The sequence below is a fragment of the Panicum virgatum genome, chromosome 2K, assembly GCF_016808335.1.
Source record: "Panicum virgatum strain AP13 chromosome 2K, P.virgatum_v5, whole genome shotgun sequence".
Classification (NCBI taxonomy): domain Eukaryota; kingdom Viridiplantae; phylum Streptophyta; class Magnoliopsida; order Poales; family Poaceae; genus Panicum; species Panicum virgatum.
In genome coordinates this window covers 54,468,564-54,485,418 of record NC_053137.1, presented here as the reverse complement: position 1 = coordinate 54,485,418, position 16,855 = coordinate 54,468,564, and the positions used below count along the sequence as shown (strand labels likewise).

Genomic DNA, 16,855 nt, shown 5'->3' with positions numbered 1-16,855 from the left:
GGCTGGCTGGTTCGCGCTTAAACGGGCTGCGGTAGCTGGCGAAGGGGTAGGTAGGCCGGCACGGGCTGGACTGGTTTGAAGGTTTAGGCCTGTTAGAGGTTTGGGTTAGGTGGGCTTGTTAGAGATAGAGGGTTAGACATTAGTATTTGAGTTTGAATTTGATTGGCTTAATCAAATTCAACTCCACTCAATTCAATCACACAAGCTCAAAATAATTTAGCTAAAGTCCAACAAACAATTTTAAACAAGGTAGATTCAATAACACCAAATAAAATCCAAATAAACAACTCTAACAATATGATCCTTATATTTATTAGGTTTTAAATTCTAGGAATTTTGAGATAGGAAAAAAGACATTCTTAGATTATTCTAGCTATTATCACTTCCACACAAAAAGTTTTCGAAAACTCGCATTTTTGGAGTTTATAACATTCCGTAAAAATTACGGGATGTTACAGCACTCGACAAATTTGGTTAAAAAAATTTTCTTTTGTCCTTCAAATTTTTTTGCTCCCTACTTAAATTTGATAATTTAATCCCTACTAACATAAAAAAAACTTTTATTGATTGGTTTACTATTTTCTGTTAATTTTATGTGTGCGGGGAATAATCGGTCGAATTTAATTTAAAATTAGTAGTGGGTCGAAATTTCGAAATCAATGAATGGAAATTTGATATTCATGTACCTGAATCCAAACTGATGTCGTATCTGCGAAAGAACTTAAAAGTTGAAGCATCTTTATCAGGAAACTTGATCACAAGCGTGTGCACAGACGTTCGCAAAAAACCAAAAATAGCATACAATATCTGAAAATTATGGTAGTTGTGCAAATCTCTTGGTTTCATGCTAGGATGGAGTGGAAAAAAATTTACATCATTTCAGACACGTGACAAGATACGTCGCTTATAAGCTGGAGGATCTCCGAAGAAGTTTTAGAGAGATGCGTAGTATCCGATTCGATTTGTGGTTGAAATGAAAGTCTCATATGATTCTCAATGTGAAACTTTTTATATAGAGAAATAACAACAAAACAAGTGTCCTGTGAAATTTTGGTTAATTTTTTATTTAGTTATCTTTATTTAAAATTATTTTTGCATGAAAATCAATATATTTAGTTTTAGTTTTAATTTGATCTTTAAATGCATAAAATAATAGGGTTTTTGCATGAAATCATGAACCATAAATTGTTGCATTATTTTGGCAAATTATTTAGTTGGTAGTCTCATGAAATAATAGGTTTTCTTGCATAAAATTCAATTTGTTGATATAAATTCAATTTGACATTAGAAACACATGAAATAATAGGTTTTCTTGTATAAAATCATGAAACTTGCAATTCTAATTATCTTTATTTGAGTTTGAAATTATTATTTGAGTTTGAGTTGTCGAGTGCCAGATCAGGGCACTCGGCAAAGCGTCGTAATAACCCCCCCCCCCACCGGCTCATGCGCCCTCACTCATTCGCTCACTCAAACCTCGCTCACGCGCCGACCCGCCCCGCCCCGCCGCCGCCGGACGCCGGCGATGTCGCCTGGTGCCGCCTCGCTCCCGCCCCGCTGCCGCCGGACACCGTCGCCTCGTGCCGCCTCGCACCAGCCTCGTCCACACCGCCTCGCGCCGCCCCGCCCCCGCCGCCTCGCACCGCCACCGCCGTCGCCGCCTGGCACTGCCTCGCGCCGCCGCCGTCCCCGCCTCGCGCTGCGGCGAGAAGCCGCTGGCGGCTCCCTGCCCGTAGCCCCGCCTCCACGCCGGCGGCCTGCCCGAGGCTCGAGGCCCGGAGCCTCCACGCCGCCGCCGCCGGGCTACGGCTCGTCGGCGCCCAAGGGCGCCCTCCCCGCCGCGCCGCGCCGCCCCCTCCCCGCCGCCGCCAACGCCTCCCCAGCCGAGGCACCAAGGTATTTTTTTAAATTATTTAGTTCAATATTTAGATGTTGTTTATTTAATTTATTTAAAATGATTTTGTATATAGTATATTTAGAGTGGTTTAGTTTAGGTGCATATAGATTTTATATGTTAATTGTTTATAATACTTTTAAGGCTGCTTTAGTTTATTGAGTTAGGTTATTTTAGATTATATAGATATCGACAAATGGATTTTATATTTAGTTAGTTTATTGATAATTATATTTTGAAGAGTAACCCGCGAATATGTTATAACACATACACCAGTTAGGCGTCTCCCGTTCGAAAAAGATACGGTTGGAAGTATGCAGATATTTGCATATTGATGGCCGTATCTGTTTCGAATTGTCTACATTTTTGGACAGCCCGAGGATGCGTAGATGGGGTTAGTTTATAGGGAAAATTCGATTCATGCCACCACAACTCCGTGAAATTGGGTGTCATGTTGAAAATCATGCCACTCAATGGCATGATTTTCAACATGAGATCTAATTTCAAGAAATTGGAGTGGCATGGATCCAACTGACCCTAGTTTATATGGTCCACTCCGATCCGAGGCAGAGTTTTGGCATCATCTCCCTGTTGTTCTTCGGATACACAATCTCCCTTTCGGGACGTGTATCTGGAGAACAGCGGGGAGGTGCTGCCGAAATTCTGTCTTTGATAGGAGTAGATCATATAAACTGACATGATCTACGCATGGTCGGGTGGGATTAGGACCTATCTTTACCTACTAGAGTCTAAGCCGAACGTCTACGCAAGTACCACCGACTCGATCCCGCCCATACGCCCACGGCCTGAGACTTCAGTGGCCAGCATGCACCAGAGACAGGTTAGTTTAGATTTAGTTGCCGTTCTATGATTAAAATGAAACTTTGCTTCGTATTGTAACATGGAGGTTTAAATCTTGTAGGCCGAGATGGAGGCTAAGTTTGAGGAGGAGATGAGGTGCCGAATGGAGATCGAGGCCAAGTTGGAGCAGGAGCGGAAGCTGAGGGAGGAGCAGTCGGTTATGTTGCACAGCATGGTCACTTGGATGCAAGGACTTAGCGCGTCGATGAACTATGCGACGCCGCCTCCTCCCTTCGCCTTACCAGCTCAGCCTTACTTTCCTGCAGGACCTTCTGACACTCCCGTGAGTATGCTTTGTTTGTAGATATTAATTATTATATCTTTGTTATTCTTACTCAAATTATGTGTTTCTATTTGCAGAATCAGTCGTGGAACGCATCGAATGACCCTCCTCCGGACCAGAACTCGCCGGCGGCTCCGTGGCAATCTTGCCCCCCACCTGACCGTGAGTGACACCTGCTCGTAGCTTGTACACTAGTGGACTTGGCGCGTCGATAGACTCTTAGCTTGTGGACATATTTTATGTATTAGACTTTATATATGTGATGGACTCGTTCTATGTGATGTATTGTCTATCGGACTTGTGATATATGTGATGGACTCGTTATTTGTATTGATGCTATTCTCGTATTTGTCAATTATATATTTATTGTTATAACCGCCTATAATGTCCCTGCATTTATATATATTTTTGTTGTATTTATATTGAAAAACAGAGAAAAAAGAAAAAAATGTGTCAACTTTGCCGAGTGCTTATGCAAAAACACTTGGCAAAGTGGCCTTCACACGTCAGCAGAACATCCACTTTGCCGAGTGCTAAAGTCCAGCACTCGGCAAAGCGACCACGTGGCGGGACCTGGGCGGCCGTTTTGCCTAGTGCCTACCGTTAGTTACTCGGCAAAGATTTGAAAGTTTGCCGAGTGCCAGACCCAGCACTCGGCAAAGCGACCACGTGGCGGGACCCTGGGCGGCCGTTTTGCCGAGTGCCTGCCGTTAGGCACTCGGCAAAGATGCCGCCCAGGGTCGCGCCACGTGGCTCCTATGCCGAGTGCCAAGGCTCTCGGCAAAGTCTTTGCCGAGTGCTCGAAATTCGACACTCGGCAAAGACCACTGTGCCGTGGGTGCCTTTGCCGAGTGGTGTTTGCCGAGTGTTACACTTTGCCGAGTGCAAACTGGCCTTTGCCGAGTGTAACCGTCACTCAGCAAAGTCAGTGAATCCGGTAGTGGTACTCGCCGTGCACGAGGGGGCCCTGGTACCAACCGTACATGTAGTCCAGGCAGCGCTGCACGGCCCGCCGGTCGGCGGCGGTGTCGGTGTTGGGCACGAACCAGTGCGACGGCAGCGTGATGCCTACCTGCCCGCGCTGCGCCGCCTGGTACCTGGCGCGGTACAGCGCCACGGCCGCATCGTGGGCGAGGAGGATGTGGTGCGTCACCACGTAGGGCTCGCGGCCGGAGTCGCCGGGGGTGCAGGACGCGGAGATGAACGGCGAGCACCGGCCGGGGGCGAAGACGCCAGTGCCGTACCCCTGCGACGCGACCGACAAGGGCTCGTTGACCGTGGTCCAGAACTTGACGCGGTCGCCGAACTCGCGGAAGCACACCTCCGCGAAGTCCACGTAGTCCTGGCTGCGCGGTGAACGTGTAGTACTAATAATGAGCAAAGTTTTCTTCTTCTTCTTCTTTTGGACAAGAAGCAACGACTGCTCGGTGACACGTGCCACTCAAAAACACATGCTGATCGGTGGTGACATGTAGCAGACACATTCATGATGTTCTCGCTGAGGAAGCTCTGGTACTTGCTTTCGAGGGCCTGGGGCGTGTCCCAGTGGAAGATGGTGACGAATGGCTTCAGCCCTATCACGAGATTATTTTTTATTATTATGTCGGTTTCATATTGATGATATATACACACGGGAACATTATTCTACACCCACCTTCTATTATTAGCAAAAATAATCGTCAAAATACTGAACTAAAATTTATCAAGTTGCTGAACATTATTTATCATATTAGTGAGTTACTGAATACTGTTTAGTAATAGCACGCCGGTAACTCTGAAAATTTAATTATAGAATAAGCTGCATGGATGGTAAGGACAATTGGTTAATTGATGGACTACCATTTGCGATGACCTCGTTGATGAGGCTGTTGTAGAAGGCCACCCCTTCCTTGTTGATTCCTCCGCTCAGGGAGCCAGCTGCAGCAGCAATGCATGCAAAAGCAAAAGCAAAGAAATTTAGTGATCCAGATGGAGCTTGTGTGCTCGAGGCTCATCGATCATTAGCACACCAATTCAGTATGTACTCACTTGGCAGGATCCTGGTCCAGGCAATTGAGAACCGGAAGGCATCCATGTTCATGTCCTTGAGGAGCTTCACGTCCTCCTGCAAATTGGTCAGATTCCATTTACCAATCATTAGCACATACTACTAATAAATATATATAGCTCGATTCAGCAATGTCAAAATGACCTATCCGATCAGGGCTATTTAGCAAGGTCTCCCGTGCAAATAGCGCGGCTAGCTAGTTTTTTATTCTACTATATATATCTTCAATCAATTCTTAAATCTCATGTATACATACACCTATATTGTCGTACAACTATTGTATCTTTTCCCATCACATACTACAATTGACTATTGCCAAGGTACAATCTCTATGCTGGACCATCATCATTATCTCAGGATTTGACTCGTGTTCAAATTTTATTTCTCTATTTTCTTTTACTCATAGTTATCCCCTATAAGGTAATGCTATTCAATTGTGCTTCTTCATTGTTATTCTAATAATTTTTTCGGAGTTGTAAACATACTCCCTAAATTGCACACTAATGACCTGTTTGGTTGGATCTCATCTCCTTCTAAAATTACTTTTGACTTCAACAGTGAAATCATATTTTTGATGGAGCCTAAACAATTTTTTTTTTGAAATATTTGTCAAGGAGCTTCTTATTGGTAATGTGGCAATTCTGAGAATACTTTAGAACTTAAGGAGTGAGGAATGTGAAGTACTCACTCCTGGTTGTGATGAGGGAATTGTCAACCGTGCGGTGTGATCGTGTGCTTGGTCTTTGGTTGTAGGTACACGGGTGTCGAGTGTCGACGGAGAGCTGCCGTGGAGGTGCTGTTGCCGATGGACCGTGCGGTGGATGGCGGTGAAGGGCAGCCGGGATCGGAGCTCGGGCCGGGCGGCAGCTGTGGCGTCAACTCCTGGATCAAGGGCGCAAGCACCGGTGGATGGTGGATTTCTTGGTTTGCGCCACAAAACCAAGTTGGCGAACGGCGGTTGAAGATGCCAAGTCGTGGAGGCACGGGCGTCGGTCTCGGGACTGGCGGAGGAACGGGCGTCGACGGCGTCTAGGGCCTCGCTGCGGGCGAGGAGGTGACGGGCGTCGGGTGGCGTCTAGGGCCGTCAGGAGGCCGAGGCGGGAACGGCGTCCAGGGCCACGGCGTGGAGGCGGGAATCTTCCCGCGCGTAGAGTTTTGGCGGTTTTCTCAAAACCGGCCACCTACCCGGGTTTCGCGGACCCTCCAAAACCGCGGACCGGATCTTCATCTACGTGGCGGCATCGCGGAGAAGACTTCGATTTGAAGAAAGAACCTCGGCCGTCGGATGAGATCATGTAGATATTTCCGGTTTAGCCCCTACGAGCGTTTTAGTCTCTAGTTTAAGTCTAAGGGTATTTTTGACCCCTGCGTGGGCACCATAAATACCCCCTCACCCCTTCTCCTCTCTCTCTCTCTCTCTGGCTGCCCAGGCGTCTCCTCTTTCCCAGGCGCCCCTCCCTCTCTTCCTTCCTCCTCCCTTCTCCTCTCTAGGGATTGAGGTTTTCATCCATAGATTCTTAAGACTTTGTACTAAGATTGATCGGGAAAGAAGACCCTCTCCTCCTTGTGCCCTCGGGGCTTTTGAATTTGAATCAATCTTGTACTTTGAATGTTTTTTGTGTGATGAATTTTGGTTCTCCCGTTGTGTTCTTTGTGCATGAGATAGAGGGCGGTTTCTAGATGATTTTGTGACTCCTTGGGGTGTTTCTAATCCATCTAGCCTAGTGCTAAATTCCCCGGAATCACGAGTCTCCACGAATTGAAGTTTTTGCGTTCTAGAGAAAACCCCGCTCTTGCTCCGATTTCTTCCGATTCCTCTTAATCTGTGAGGACTTTCGTTGAAATCTTTTGGGGATGTGTTCTTGAAGTCATCATCTTCATCTCCCCAAAATTTGAGCTCCTTTGGACTTGATTTGATCATCCAATCGTCAAGTTTTTCCAAAGATCGCGGGCTGAAAAACCTGTTCTGCTCGGGCAGGATTTCTCGTTATCACCGGTCGAACCGACGCTTGCGTTCTTTTACGTCGGATCAACCGGTGAATGGATTAATCACGTGTTATGGTTTTCGTCTGGTTGCATCGGTGCATTCTCTCTCTTGTGCATCGGATCAACCGGTGATACTGAGCCAGTGCTTCTCTGATTGTTGTTTGACTCGTTTAACCGACGAGTTCATTTTGCTCCTCACCGGTTTAACCGGTGAGCGGTTCTGTGCTGTGATTGTTTTACACGTCGGTTAAACAGGCGAGGTGCCCTCTGTGCACGTCGGTTTAACCGGTGCTCACAGGTCTGTTTGTTGCCTCTCTGGACAACTGCACCGACGCTTGAGTTTGATTTTGTCGGATCATCCGGTGTATTATCGCCGGTTGAACCGATGCTGTTTAAACCGTAGCGTCGGTTTAACCGGTGAGTGATTCTTATCTGCTGCCGGTTCTGTGTCGTCGGTTGAACCGGTGAAGATTTTCTTCGCACGTCGGTTTAACCGGTGTTCATATACCGTGCAATCTTTGCTGCTTGCCCTCCGCTCTTGATCCGATCTCTTTGCGGCTTGCTCCTAGAGTTTTTGCTTGGTGTCTAGCTCAGCTATAGCTACACTTTGCACACTCTAGAAGAGAGGATTTGGGTGTACTCTTGGGACTTGACCAAATCGGTTTCGCTCGCGAATTTTTTAATTGGCTCTCATTCACCCCCTCTCTGGTCGCCTTTACGGTCCCTCAAGGAGGAAGGAGAAACCAATGAAGCCATTTTTCTCTCTATATTGTAACTCGTTTCGGGATTTCATTTGGACATCTTGGATGAGGTCATTTTATTTTTACGTATTGGTGTAACTTAAAATAACTATTGGTGCCATAAAAAAAACTATTGGAGAAGTCCCAACAAACAAACACTAATACTTTATGTATTTGGTGGAACTTTACCAAAGTTATTATTCTCCTTCCTAATTTGCTTCTTAATCGTTATAACCAATATGTTTCTATTTTGTTATTCTTAAATTTATTTTTTTATTAATCATATTCGATATAGACTCTTTGGTCAACTACTAATTTTCTTACGATTCAATAGCTAATTTAGCTATTTATTAGTTGTAACTCTTTTCGTGCAGTGCTAATTTTCTAATTTTATAAACCTAAATCTAGTTATTCAGTGATTGTATTTGATATGGACTCTTTGATCAACTGCTAATTTTTTAAGTTTCCTATTTCCTAACTTAGTTACTCTATATTCGGCATGGACTCTTTGATCATGTTCTATTTTTGAATTTTGAATTTATATATTTATTAGTTTATTCAATATGGACTCTTTAAATTAGATTATTAGATCTTTATAAAATTTTAAAGTGTAAACCTTTCTCCTTTTAGATCAATGTGGAAATCTAGACTCTCTCAGCAAACGTGGTAGTTTATTTTAGTACTCTCTTATATTAATGTAATAGATAGATACATAATAACAAGTAGTATTCCAAGCAATCACCTTGTATCGATGGTAAAAGTCAACCGCTACATCTCCAGTATCATTGTTCTTATTTTACCTGCAGCCGTTCGCAGATTTTCGGCATGTCAGCTACTTAGTACCAGTCTACTACCACTTTCAGTAGCTCATATTCAGACAAATAGGGACTACTAGAGAGAACTGAGGACGCATGTAAATAAATTCGTAGAGACCTGGTATGTGACTGAAGATGTCCCACACGCTGGGGCCTTTGCCTCCTTCCTTGTAAGCACCCTCGTACTGCAAACAAAAATGCAAGGCGCCAACTTGCTCAGATGCTTGTACACATACATGGTTCGAGCAACAGCGTACGTACGTGGCAACAAACATTCCATGGCTGCTGAGTGGTGAACGAATGGTTGTACACACAGACAGAGATGAGGGAGGGTCAGGAATGTGCAGCAGGGATGAGCACCGTCGATCATCGATCACCTGGTACGACGCGGAGCCGGTGCCGAAGATGAAGCCCTCGGGGAAGCTGTACCTGCCGAACTTGGCGTACGCGACGTCGCACGCCAGGGCTGCTAGAAGCAGAGCGGAGAGGGCCCGCCTCGCCATGCCGGTTCCAGGATTTCCGAAGAACCGGAGCCGGAGTTGTTGGTGCCAGCACTGTCAGTTCCGAGGGCTATTTGTAGAGGGAACGGCAGCAAAAGCCCATCTCCTGCTGTCCCAGAAACTATTTCTTTACCCAGCTCTTTCAATTACCACGCCGAGATTTTTTTTTTAATCTAGATAGAGGGAACATGAGTCCATGGACTTAATTAAGCTTCTCATTACCGAGAGGATTCATCACATGCAGCATATGGAGAGCGAGACAGGATTTAGAGTATGTTCGGATCCAAGTTCTAATGTCCTAAAGTTCTAAACTTTAGCACTACTCTATCCAAGCAGGAATGCTAATGAAGTGCGCTAAATTTTAATCAAGACTCAAAAACTTTAGAAGAAGGTTTGCGTGCTAATAGATGCTACTCCCTCTGTTCCAAAATATAGGTTGTTTTAATTTTTCTAGATTCATAATGTTTACTATGCATCTAGATATAATATATGTCTAGATACATAGCAAAATATATGAATCTAGAAAAGTCAAAACGATCTATATTTTGAAACGGAGGAAGTAAAGTTTAGCACTCAATTTTAATCCATCCAATCATACTTAATAACTATGGGATGTTCAAATTGCCAGATGGGGTAGATTATATTTGTTGGCTGCATGAGGTGCACGCCGTGACGCTGACACGGCGATGCGTTTCGTGTACGCGCGTAGATTTGCGTATTTGATTTGATGGGTGGGTTAACTCGGATATTGCGGATGTGGAGGTTCAGATGTGCCCATCTATCGGAGCGTTGAGAACTTAACCGGAAGGGGCAATGGCGATGTGGATTTGATTATGCGGATCAGGGTTATTCAGACGTGCGGATCAGAGAGTTGAATTCAGGTCCAACTTGCAGCCAGACGGTCTGGCTAATGCAACATTTGAGTGAAAACTAGCTGATCAGAGTAGTAATGGTTTAAGAGAAGTACATTGCTACACGTCAGCGGTCTCATAGATCGTTTCATGCAAGTTGACGTAAAATTTTTAATTAGGTGGCAGAGAGAGAGAGGGAGGAGAGAGAATAAGGTGTTTGTTTCGCGAGACAACCATCTTATGGGCTAAAATTTAGGACTATAAGATAATTTTCTCACCATTGTGCGAGTTGTTGTTGTCATGCAGCTAATAATATTTCTTTTTTATGCACAAATTATAGAAATATAAGGTAACCTATTGTCTGTTACATTGTCTCAAAATGACCTAGCAATGCATGAGACCGTCTATTAGCGTACTTATCCTAATGAGGATGCTATGTGTTGCTGAAAGCGATGGTACCTCGACCCATCATCCGAGGAACCACTGTCGGCCTTCCCGCTCGTTCGCCCCAGCGCGCCCTCCTCCATTGGTTTGCCGCCACGCAAGAACTCTCTTCTATAGCCGAGGAGCAACACCAACCACAACCCTGACTCGAACCCCCAGACCCGAAGACCCAAACCCCGACTCGGTGAATCGTGAGTGCAAGGAAGAAGGAGGAGCTTGCAAGCGCGAGGAGGAAGGAGAGCAGTTGAGCCGCATTAGGCTGAATTGAGGCACCATTTTTCTTCAAACAATAGCTCGCACTTTTGTAGCACGAGCGATGCATAGTCGCAGTGGTTGGTAATAGTAGAAGGGTTTTGCCACAATTTCGGTCTCGCTCCATCTACAAATTTTGGTGTGTATCTTATAACATTATAAACAAAATTGGAGTATCAACAGAAAGTATGGGGCTCTTTTAACAAGGAACTGCCATTGCGGTCTAACACCGGATACATACTGGTTGATATTTTTTTCTTTGGTAAGTAATTACTACCTTGGTTAATGCAAAATTTTAGAAACTACTATGCAAGCTTTCAATCATCTGTATACGCTATTTATTTTCTGCTAATTACTTTGCTCAAATTTATGGTTGACCCCCTGCAGGCTGCAACAAGCATATGTTATTCTGAAGACACCGCTGCAAGGAAATGGACGAGGAAACATGATTTTGTAATTTTATTATTCTGAATAGCGGCAAGCTGTGTAATACGCTTGTTCACTCAACTAAAATATGTTATTAAATTCTACTTGTGAACTCTGCCTACACTACTTTTTCTACAAAAGCATCCTTGACTTTTCTGTCTCTTACTAGCTAAATACCATTTCCACTGCTTAAGCATACCCAAACGACCAAAATACATTGGCCATCCGCTTTTGCTTCCGTTTTTTTTTCCTTAGAGAGGGGAGGGGGGGTCCTCTTTTTTTTTTTTTGTCCAGAATCCAGCCAGAATCGATAACAAACACGGCCTATAGTCAACAAGTCAAGACATTCTCTCGTCTTATAGTTCCTTCATGTAAGTTAGCAATGCAGTCTTCTGTTTTGTTGGTTTCCTAGAACAATGTCAGATAGTTAGACATGGGACAGAGGAACATGAAGATTTATATGAAACCCTTTCCATGCATCAAGAAACCAAGCATGAACATGGCCAGCTTGAAGTTGCAACCGTGTTTGTTTCTTACATTGCAAACATGAAGAATGCCCGCAGATACCATGAAAGGGTTGTCACATGCCATGCTAGAAACCATGCAGACCACCAATGGAAACTGAGATATGAAACTGTCAACCAAGTTGCAGGATTTGCAGAAATCAAAGAACAGCTCAACAGCACATAGCATGCTACTGCAACAGTAAGACTACGCACCCGAGGCAATGAAGTGAACCCTGCATCCATTCAGCTGTTGACTCATGCATGGACCATCCTTCTGGTGTCCCTATTATTCAGGAATTGATGCTAGCTCTTCAGCTAATCACAATCATGACAGTGTTTTTTAAAAGATACACTCCCAAATCATTAAGAAATGATTGTTTTGGCCAAGCTCGACCACCATATCTCCAAACCAATTGATACAGGGTACTACAACAGATGGAAGACCATCATAAAAGCTAGACCCAGTATGCTAGAACTGTGTCTCCACCCAATTCAGCAGATGGTACTGTAGTACATATCTGATTGCCCAACAGCTAGTCCACTATCTATGCCGTGACAGTTCACCAAGCAATGTCCCAGAAAAATAAAATCTGAATCTTGATGTCTACCTTTGCAACCACCAATGCATGTACCTCATCGTCTTTTGCCCTGTTAGTTAATCTCGTAATAGAAGCTGCACCAAAGCCATGGACCAATTCATCATCTATATATTCAGGAGCTAGCAAATAAGACATCATCACTGCAACCACAAAGTCACTGCAACCGAAAATGCAGAGAGAATAACATAGTGGTATTTACGGAGACGTGAAATAGCTTTCTTAGACATAATAAAGTGGTCCTTCACTCCTGCTGTAAAATGTTAGTAGAAAAATTGGACTAAACGGTTCTGAAAATCAACATCCATTGAATGTTCAGCTTCTCCGCTTTCAGCTTATTCTAGCCTATTCTCCCTCACACAATACATACAATTGAATCAGCTGAAATCATCCGGTTTATCAGACCAGCACAATAGAGGATTGGGGTCCGGCAAATGCCCAAGCCAATTGGGGAGAGTCAAACCGTCTTCATTCCTGGCCGGTATATCCTTGATGGAGCGGTAATGGTTCATGAGGTGTTGCATCATCTGAAAATCCATAAAAGACGGGGTGTGATTCTAAAGTTGGACTTTGAAAAGGCGTATGACAATGTGAGGTGGACTTTCATTGGGGAGGTGCTAGCCAAAAAATGCTTTCCTGATAAATGGATTGAGTGGGTCATGTTAGCTTAGCCCTGGCAGGTGGTAGAGTGGCTATCAACCTGAATGGGGAGCTAGGTGAATTCTTTAGAAGTTATAAAGGGTTGCGACAGGGTGGCCCACTTTCACCATTGCTGTTTAATCTTGTGGTTGACGCACTGCCAGAAATTCTCAACAAGGCGAAATGTAATGGAGTGCTGGCTGGTGTGGTGCCTGATTTGGTTGAGGGAGGCCTGACTCATCTCCAATATGCGGATGATACTATTCTCTTCATAGATGACAACCCACAGAACATCGCTAACCTGAAATTTATCCTTTTCTGCTTCGAGGAGATGTCTGGCCTAAAAATAAATTACAACAAAAGCGAGGTGTTCGTGATTGGGGGGGGGGGGGGGGGGGGGGGGGGGGGATAATCAGCACGCGACACTCGTTGCTCAGGCCTTTAATTGCAAAACAGGTCAATTCCCTATGAAGTACCTAGGGGTCCCTATCGACAAAGACAGACTGAACAAGGAGAGTTTGAGCAGCCCTGCGGGCAAAGTTGAAAAGAGGCTTGAGACCTGGAAGTGTGGGCAGCTATCTTATGGAGGGAAGGCTGTTCTTCCAGCCTCACAAGCATACCCATGTACTTAATGGGCATGTACTGGCTCCATAAAGGGACTCACCAACGTCTTGATACAGCAAGGGCTAGGTTCTTTTGGCAGGGGGTTGGAAAGAAGAAAAAAAATACCATATGATCAAATGGGAGGCGCTTGATAAACCAAGAGAGTTTGGGGGGCTACGCTTCATTGACACTAGGGCAATGAACACTGCCCTGCTGTCGAGGTGGATTTTCCAAATTGAAAGCGGGGAAAACAGCCCATGCATCAATCTGCTACGAAAAGAAATACCATGGTGAGGTCGGTTTCTTTCAAAAAATTGCTAGGAACAGCTTGCAATTCTGGCAAGGCCTTCAAAAAGCTAAAGACTGGTACCAATTTGGGAGAGTACTACAGGTTGGTAATGGTAGGACTGTGAGGTTCTGGTTAGATGTTTGGGTGGGAGATTGCAGCCTTAAGACCCTGTTCCCGAGACTCTTTAGCATCTGCTCTGATCAACTGACCTCTGTATCAGAAGTGGCGGCGAGGGGTTGGTGCCCTCGCTTCTGGAGAAATCTGGGTGCGGAGGAAGTTACTGATTGGCTGCAACTTCAAGCGTGTCTAGATCGTCAGACCCTCTCGGATCAGCGAGATAGGGTGATTTGGCAATTTGATCCAAAGGGTTCCTACTCGGTCAGATCCCTTTATAGATTCATCGTAGATCCCGGCTGTAAAGACCAATGGATGATCAATATCTGGAACACAAAACTGCCCTTGAAGATTCAGATCTTCTTGTGGATGCTTTGCCATGACAGGCTCTAGACAGCGGCCCAACTAAAAAGCAGGAAATGGGACGACCCGATAGAATGTAAACTCTGCGGAGCTACGGAAGATCTTGATCACCTTTTCTTTAGATGCCCCCTTTCCCATTTCACTTGGTGCTGGATCAGAGATGCGCTTGGGTGGAGATCCTGCCCGGTCTGTTCTCTCCGATCTCGGCTTTGCGGGTATGAGCATGTGTGGATTTTTTTTAGTTTTGACTTTTTTGGGAATCAATTATTCAATTTCGGTATAAGGTGCATTGACTTCATTTGTTCAGAGCTTCATTGGTCAAGACATTTAAAACCTCGTTTCAAAATGGAAAAAAAAAGATATCGTGGAACAGTCCAGTTAGTTAAGGCCTTGTTTAGATGCATAAAGTTTTGGGTGTAAAGCACCGTAGCATTTTCGTTTGTATTTGATAATTATTGTCCCGTTATGGATTAACTAGACTCAAAAGATTCGTCTTGCAAATTATAGATAAACTGCGTAATTAGTTATTTTGTTTAGCTACATTTAATACTTAATGCATGTGTTGAAAGATTCGATGGGGGGATGGGACAGCCCAGTTAGTTAAGAGTGTTAGACCAAAAACGGGCTGTGTATATTCTGTTCCATTTCTTTTTGAACAATCATATCTAGTTTCATTTCCAATCTCTCACATGCAACTATTTACATGTATCATGCAAGAAAAATAAAACAATCTGAGTGCTAATCTTCAGAAGCTAGAAACAGCAACTTGCTGGCTAGCACCCATGGATTGCGCCAAGCCATTTCCACAGTGGCACGGCCTCGCCATAGAGCTCAGAAACGCCCTCAGGACCTCTTCTGATGCGTCTCTTCCGAGCAAACACATCACGTACTCCATCACGGCAGCGTCGCAGGGAAGCTTGATCCTACCGTCATCGCCGGCGAATCCGAACTCCTCCTGTGACAGGCTCAGGAGCTCGCCGAAGATCGCTGTGCCGAGGTACGCCAGCGGGACCTCGAACCGCCGGCCATCAGCCGAGTACACCACGCAGTGGCCCTTTCTGGCCACCGACGACGTGCTGCATGAAGACCCTTCGGTTTCTTTCGCCGGCGGCATGATCCTTTTCCTCGCGAGGGCCGCCATTCTCTGCCACTTCTTCGCCATTTGAACAAGCCTCTTGGCACTGACCATGGTTGCTTCTCCTGCTTTTTTTTTCTTTGGAGAAAGGTTCAGGGAGAGAACTTCAGCTTGTATCGGGTGGGTGCTCAGATATTAGCTGTATTGCCTAGCTTGCAGATGAGCTGATGAAGTGTTGGTGCTAAGCTGGTGGATTTATAGTTGGGGAGAAAGAGAAGCAGTCGGTTCAAGAGCAGCTATCTGAACAAGCTAGCAGCAGACATGCCCACGAGCTCTGAACATGCAGTGTTGCAAGAGAAAGCAACGTGATTTTGATTTGATTTCTCCCGGGCCACCTGTGTGGCCACCTGCTTCAGATTACTAGTATTGTGCATTTTCTTCCAGTAAATTCTCAGGTTTTTGGTGGTCCATTTTCTTTTCAGTACCGCACCATATACATGATTTAGGAACATGTCATGACTAATACAGCCAGTAATCTAGTAATATAAGAGATCATTGGTAATATACTTTTTTGTTTTATCAAAAACAAACTAGCCATGTGGTACATCAGTAATTTTAGTATTCAAGTAATTCGAGAAACCACCACTAATGATGAATCCAAAGAAGGCTGCGGGTCGGAGCGCGTCTACTAACAAGGCAGATTTTGCTGGGGCTCGACTGCCTCATTGTATTTTCATATCCTTCCATATCTGAAGCAGAGTGCTGCAAAGAAACTAAAAAACCAAAGAAGTAGATTACTGAACATTATTAGTATTACTGAACTACTAGATTAAAAAGCAAAATACTAAAATACTAGACTACTGAACTATATTATATTGAATAGATCTCCTGATACTTAAAACACGAATGTTGTTTTGCTAGTGGATTTTAAATAAGGGATTGGGAGTTTTGAATATAACGCTCTCTTCTTTTCAGTAATTGCCCCCCAATGAATATAGCTACTAAAACTACTGAATTTCACTACGACTCAAAGAATCACAGCATTTTCTCGATCCACGAGAAGTGAGATTAGCTCAATTACTGAGAATCGTGGGTTTTTTAGCTGAAAGAGAAATGAGATTAGCTCAATTAGATGAGAATCGGAGCTTCAAAGCTCCATGGACCTCCTCGTACCGTCACTTCTCTAGGCACGTCCCTACTCCTTTCACAGCAGCCGCTTCCCGTCGCGCGCGGCAGGCCCCCACGCCGCTGCTCCTGTCGTGGGCCGTGCTCCCCGACCGTCCGCGTGCTGCTGCATCTGCCGCGGGGCCGCGCCCCCCGCGTAGCTCCGGCTCTGCTCCACGCTGGGCGCTGTGCCCGCCGCCGCCTTCTGCCCCGCGCACGGCGCACGCGATTGAGCCGTCCGCCGCGCGCTCTGCACCGGCCGCGCCGCCGCCGCTGCACAGTCCTCCGCGAGCTGCCGCTCCGCCGCCGCTCCGCTTGCTCCCTACGTTGCACGTCACGCCGTCCCCGTCGACCCTCGCCCTGTACATGGTCCGGCTCTAACCCACCAAACCTGTGCAACCGGCCCG

At 45.3% G+C, this 16,855-nt stretch overlaps 3 protein-coding genes across 3 annotated transcripts; 1 reads left to right on the top strand and 2 right to left on the bottom strand.

Annotated features, from left to right (window-relative positions):
- The first annotated feature begins 2,484 nt into the window (after positions 1–2,484).
- LOC120696148 lies at positions 2,485–3,294 on the top strand. The gene is made up of 2 exons (XM_039979290.1): positions 2,485–3,038; positions 3,116–3,294. The coding sequence occupies exons 1-2, from the start codon at positions 2,823–2,825 to the stop codon at positions 3,206–3,208; spliced, it is 309 nt and encodes a 102-aa protein (XP_039835224.1). The 5' UTR covers positions 2,485–2,822; the 3' UTR covers positions 3,209–3,294.
- Positions 3,295–3,948: 654 nt separating this feature from the next.
- On the bottom strand, positions 3,949–9,129 carry LOC120695469 (beta-glucosidase 30-like). Its single transcript, XM_039978710.1, has 7 exons — positions 9,004–9,129; positions 8,745–8,811; positions 8,554–8,585; positions 5,067–5,142; positions 4,878–4,955; positions 4,525–4,612; positions 3,949–4,384 (listed from the first exon to the last, which is right to left on the bottom strand). Exons 1-7 carry the CDS (start codon positions 9,127–9,129, stop codon positions 3,964–3,966), a joined length of 888 nt encoding a protein of 295 aa, XP_039834644.1. The 3' UTR covers positions 3,949–3,963.
- A 5,692-nt stretch (positions 9,130–14,821) lies between these two features.
- LOC120685928 (auxin-responsive protein SAUR36-like) lies at positions 14,822–15,524 on the bottom strand. The gene has a single exon (XM_039968063.1). It carries the CDS (start codon positions 15,396–15,398, stop codon positions 14,955–14,957), a length of 444 nt encoding a protein of 147 aa, XP_039823997.1. The 5' UTR covers positions 15,399–15,524; the 3' UTR covers positions 14,822–14,954.
- Positions 15,525–16,855: the final 1,331 nt, after the last annotated feature.

Excerpts from the sequence above, each read along its gene's own strand:
- LOC120696148 (XM_039979290.1), top strand. The coding sequence starts at position 2,823 with ATGGAGGCTAAGTTTGAGGAGGAGATGAGGTGCCGAATGGAGATCGAG. Across the intron at positions 3,039-3,115 it reads CAGGACCTTCTGACACTCCC|AATCAGTCGTGGAACGCATC; the intron begins GTGAGTATGCTT and ends TTCTATTTGCAG.
- LOC120695469 (XM_039978710.1), bottom strand. The coding sequence starts at position 9,129 with ATGGCGAGGCGGGCCCTCTCCGCTCTGCTTCTAGCAGCCCTGGCGTGC. Across the intron at positions 8,812-9,003 it reads CCGGCTCCGCGTCGTACCAG|TACGAGGGTGCTTACAAGGA; the intron begins GTGATCGATGAT and ends TTTTGTTTGCAG. Across the intron at positions 4,613-4,877 it reads CAACGAGGTCATCGCAAATG|GGCTGAAGCCATTCGTCACC; the intron begins GTAGTCCATCAA and ends ATCTCGTGATAG.
- LOC120685928 (XM_039968063.1), bottom strand. The coding sequence starts at position 15,398 with ATGGTCAGTGCCAAGAGGCTTGTTCAAATGGCGAAGAAGTGGCAGAGA.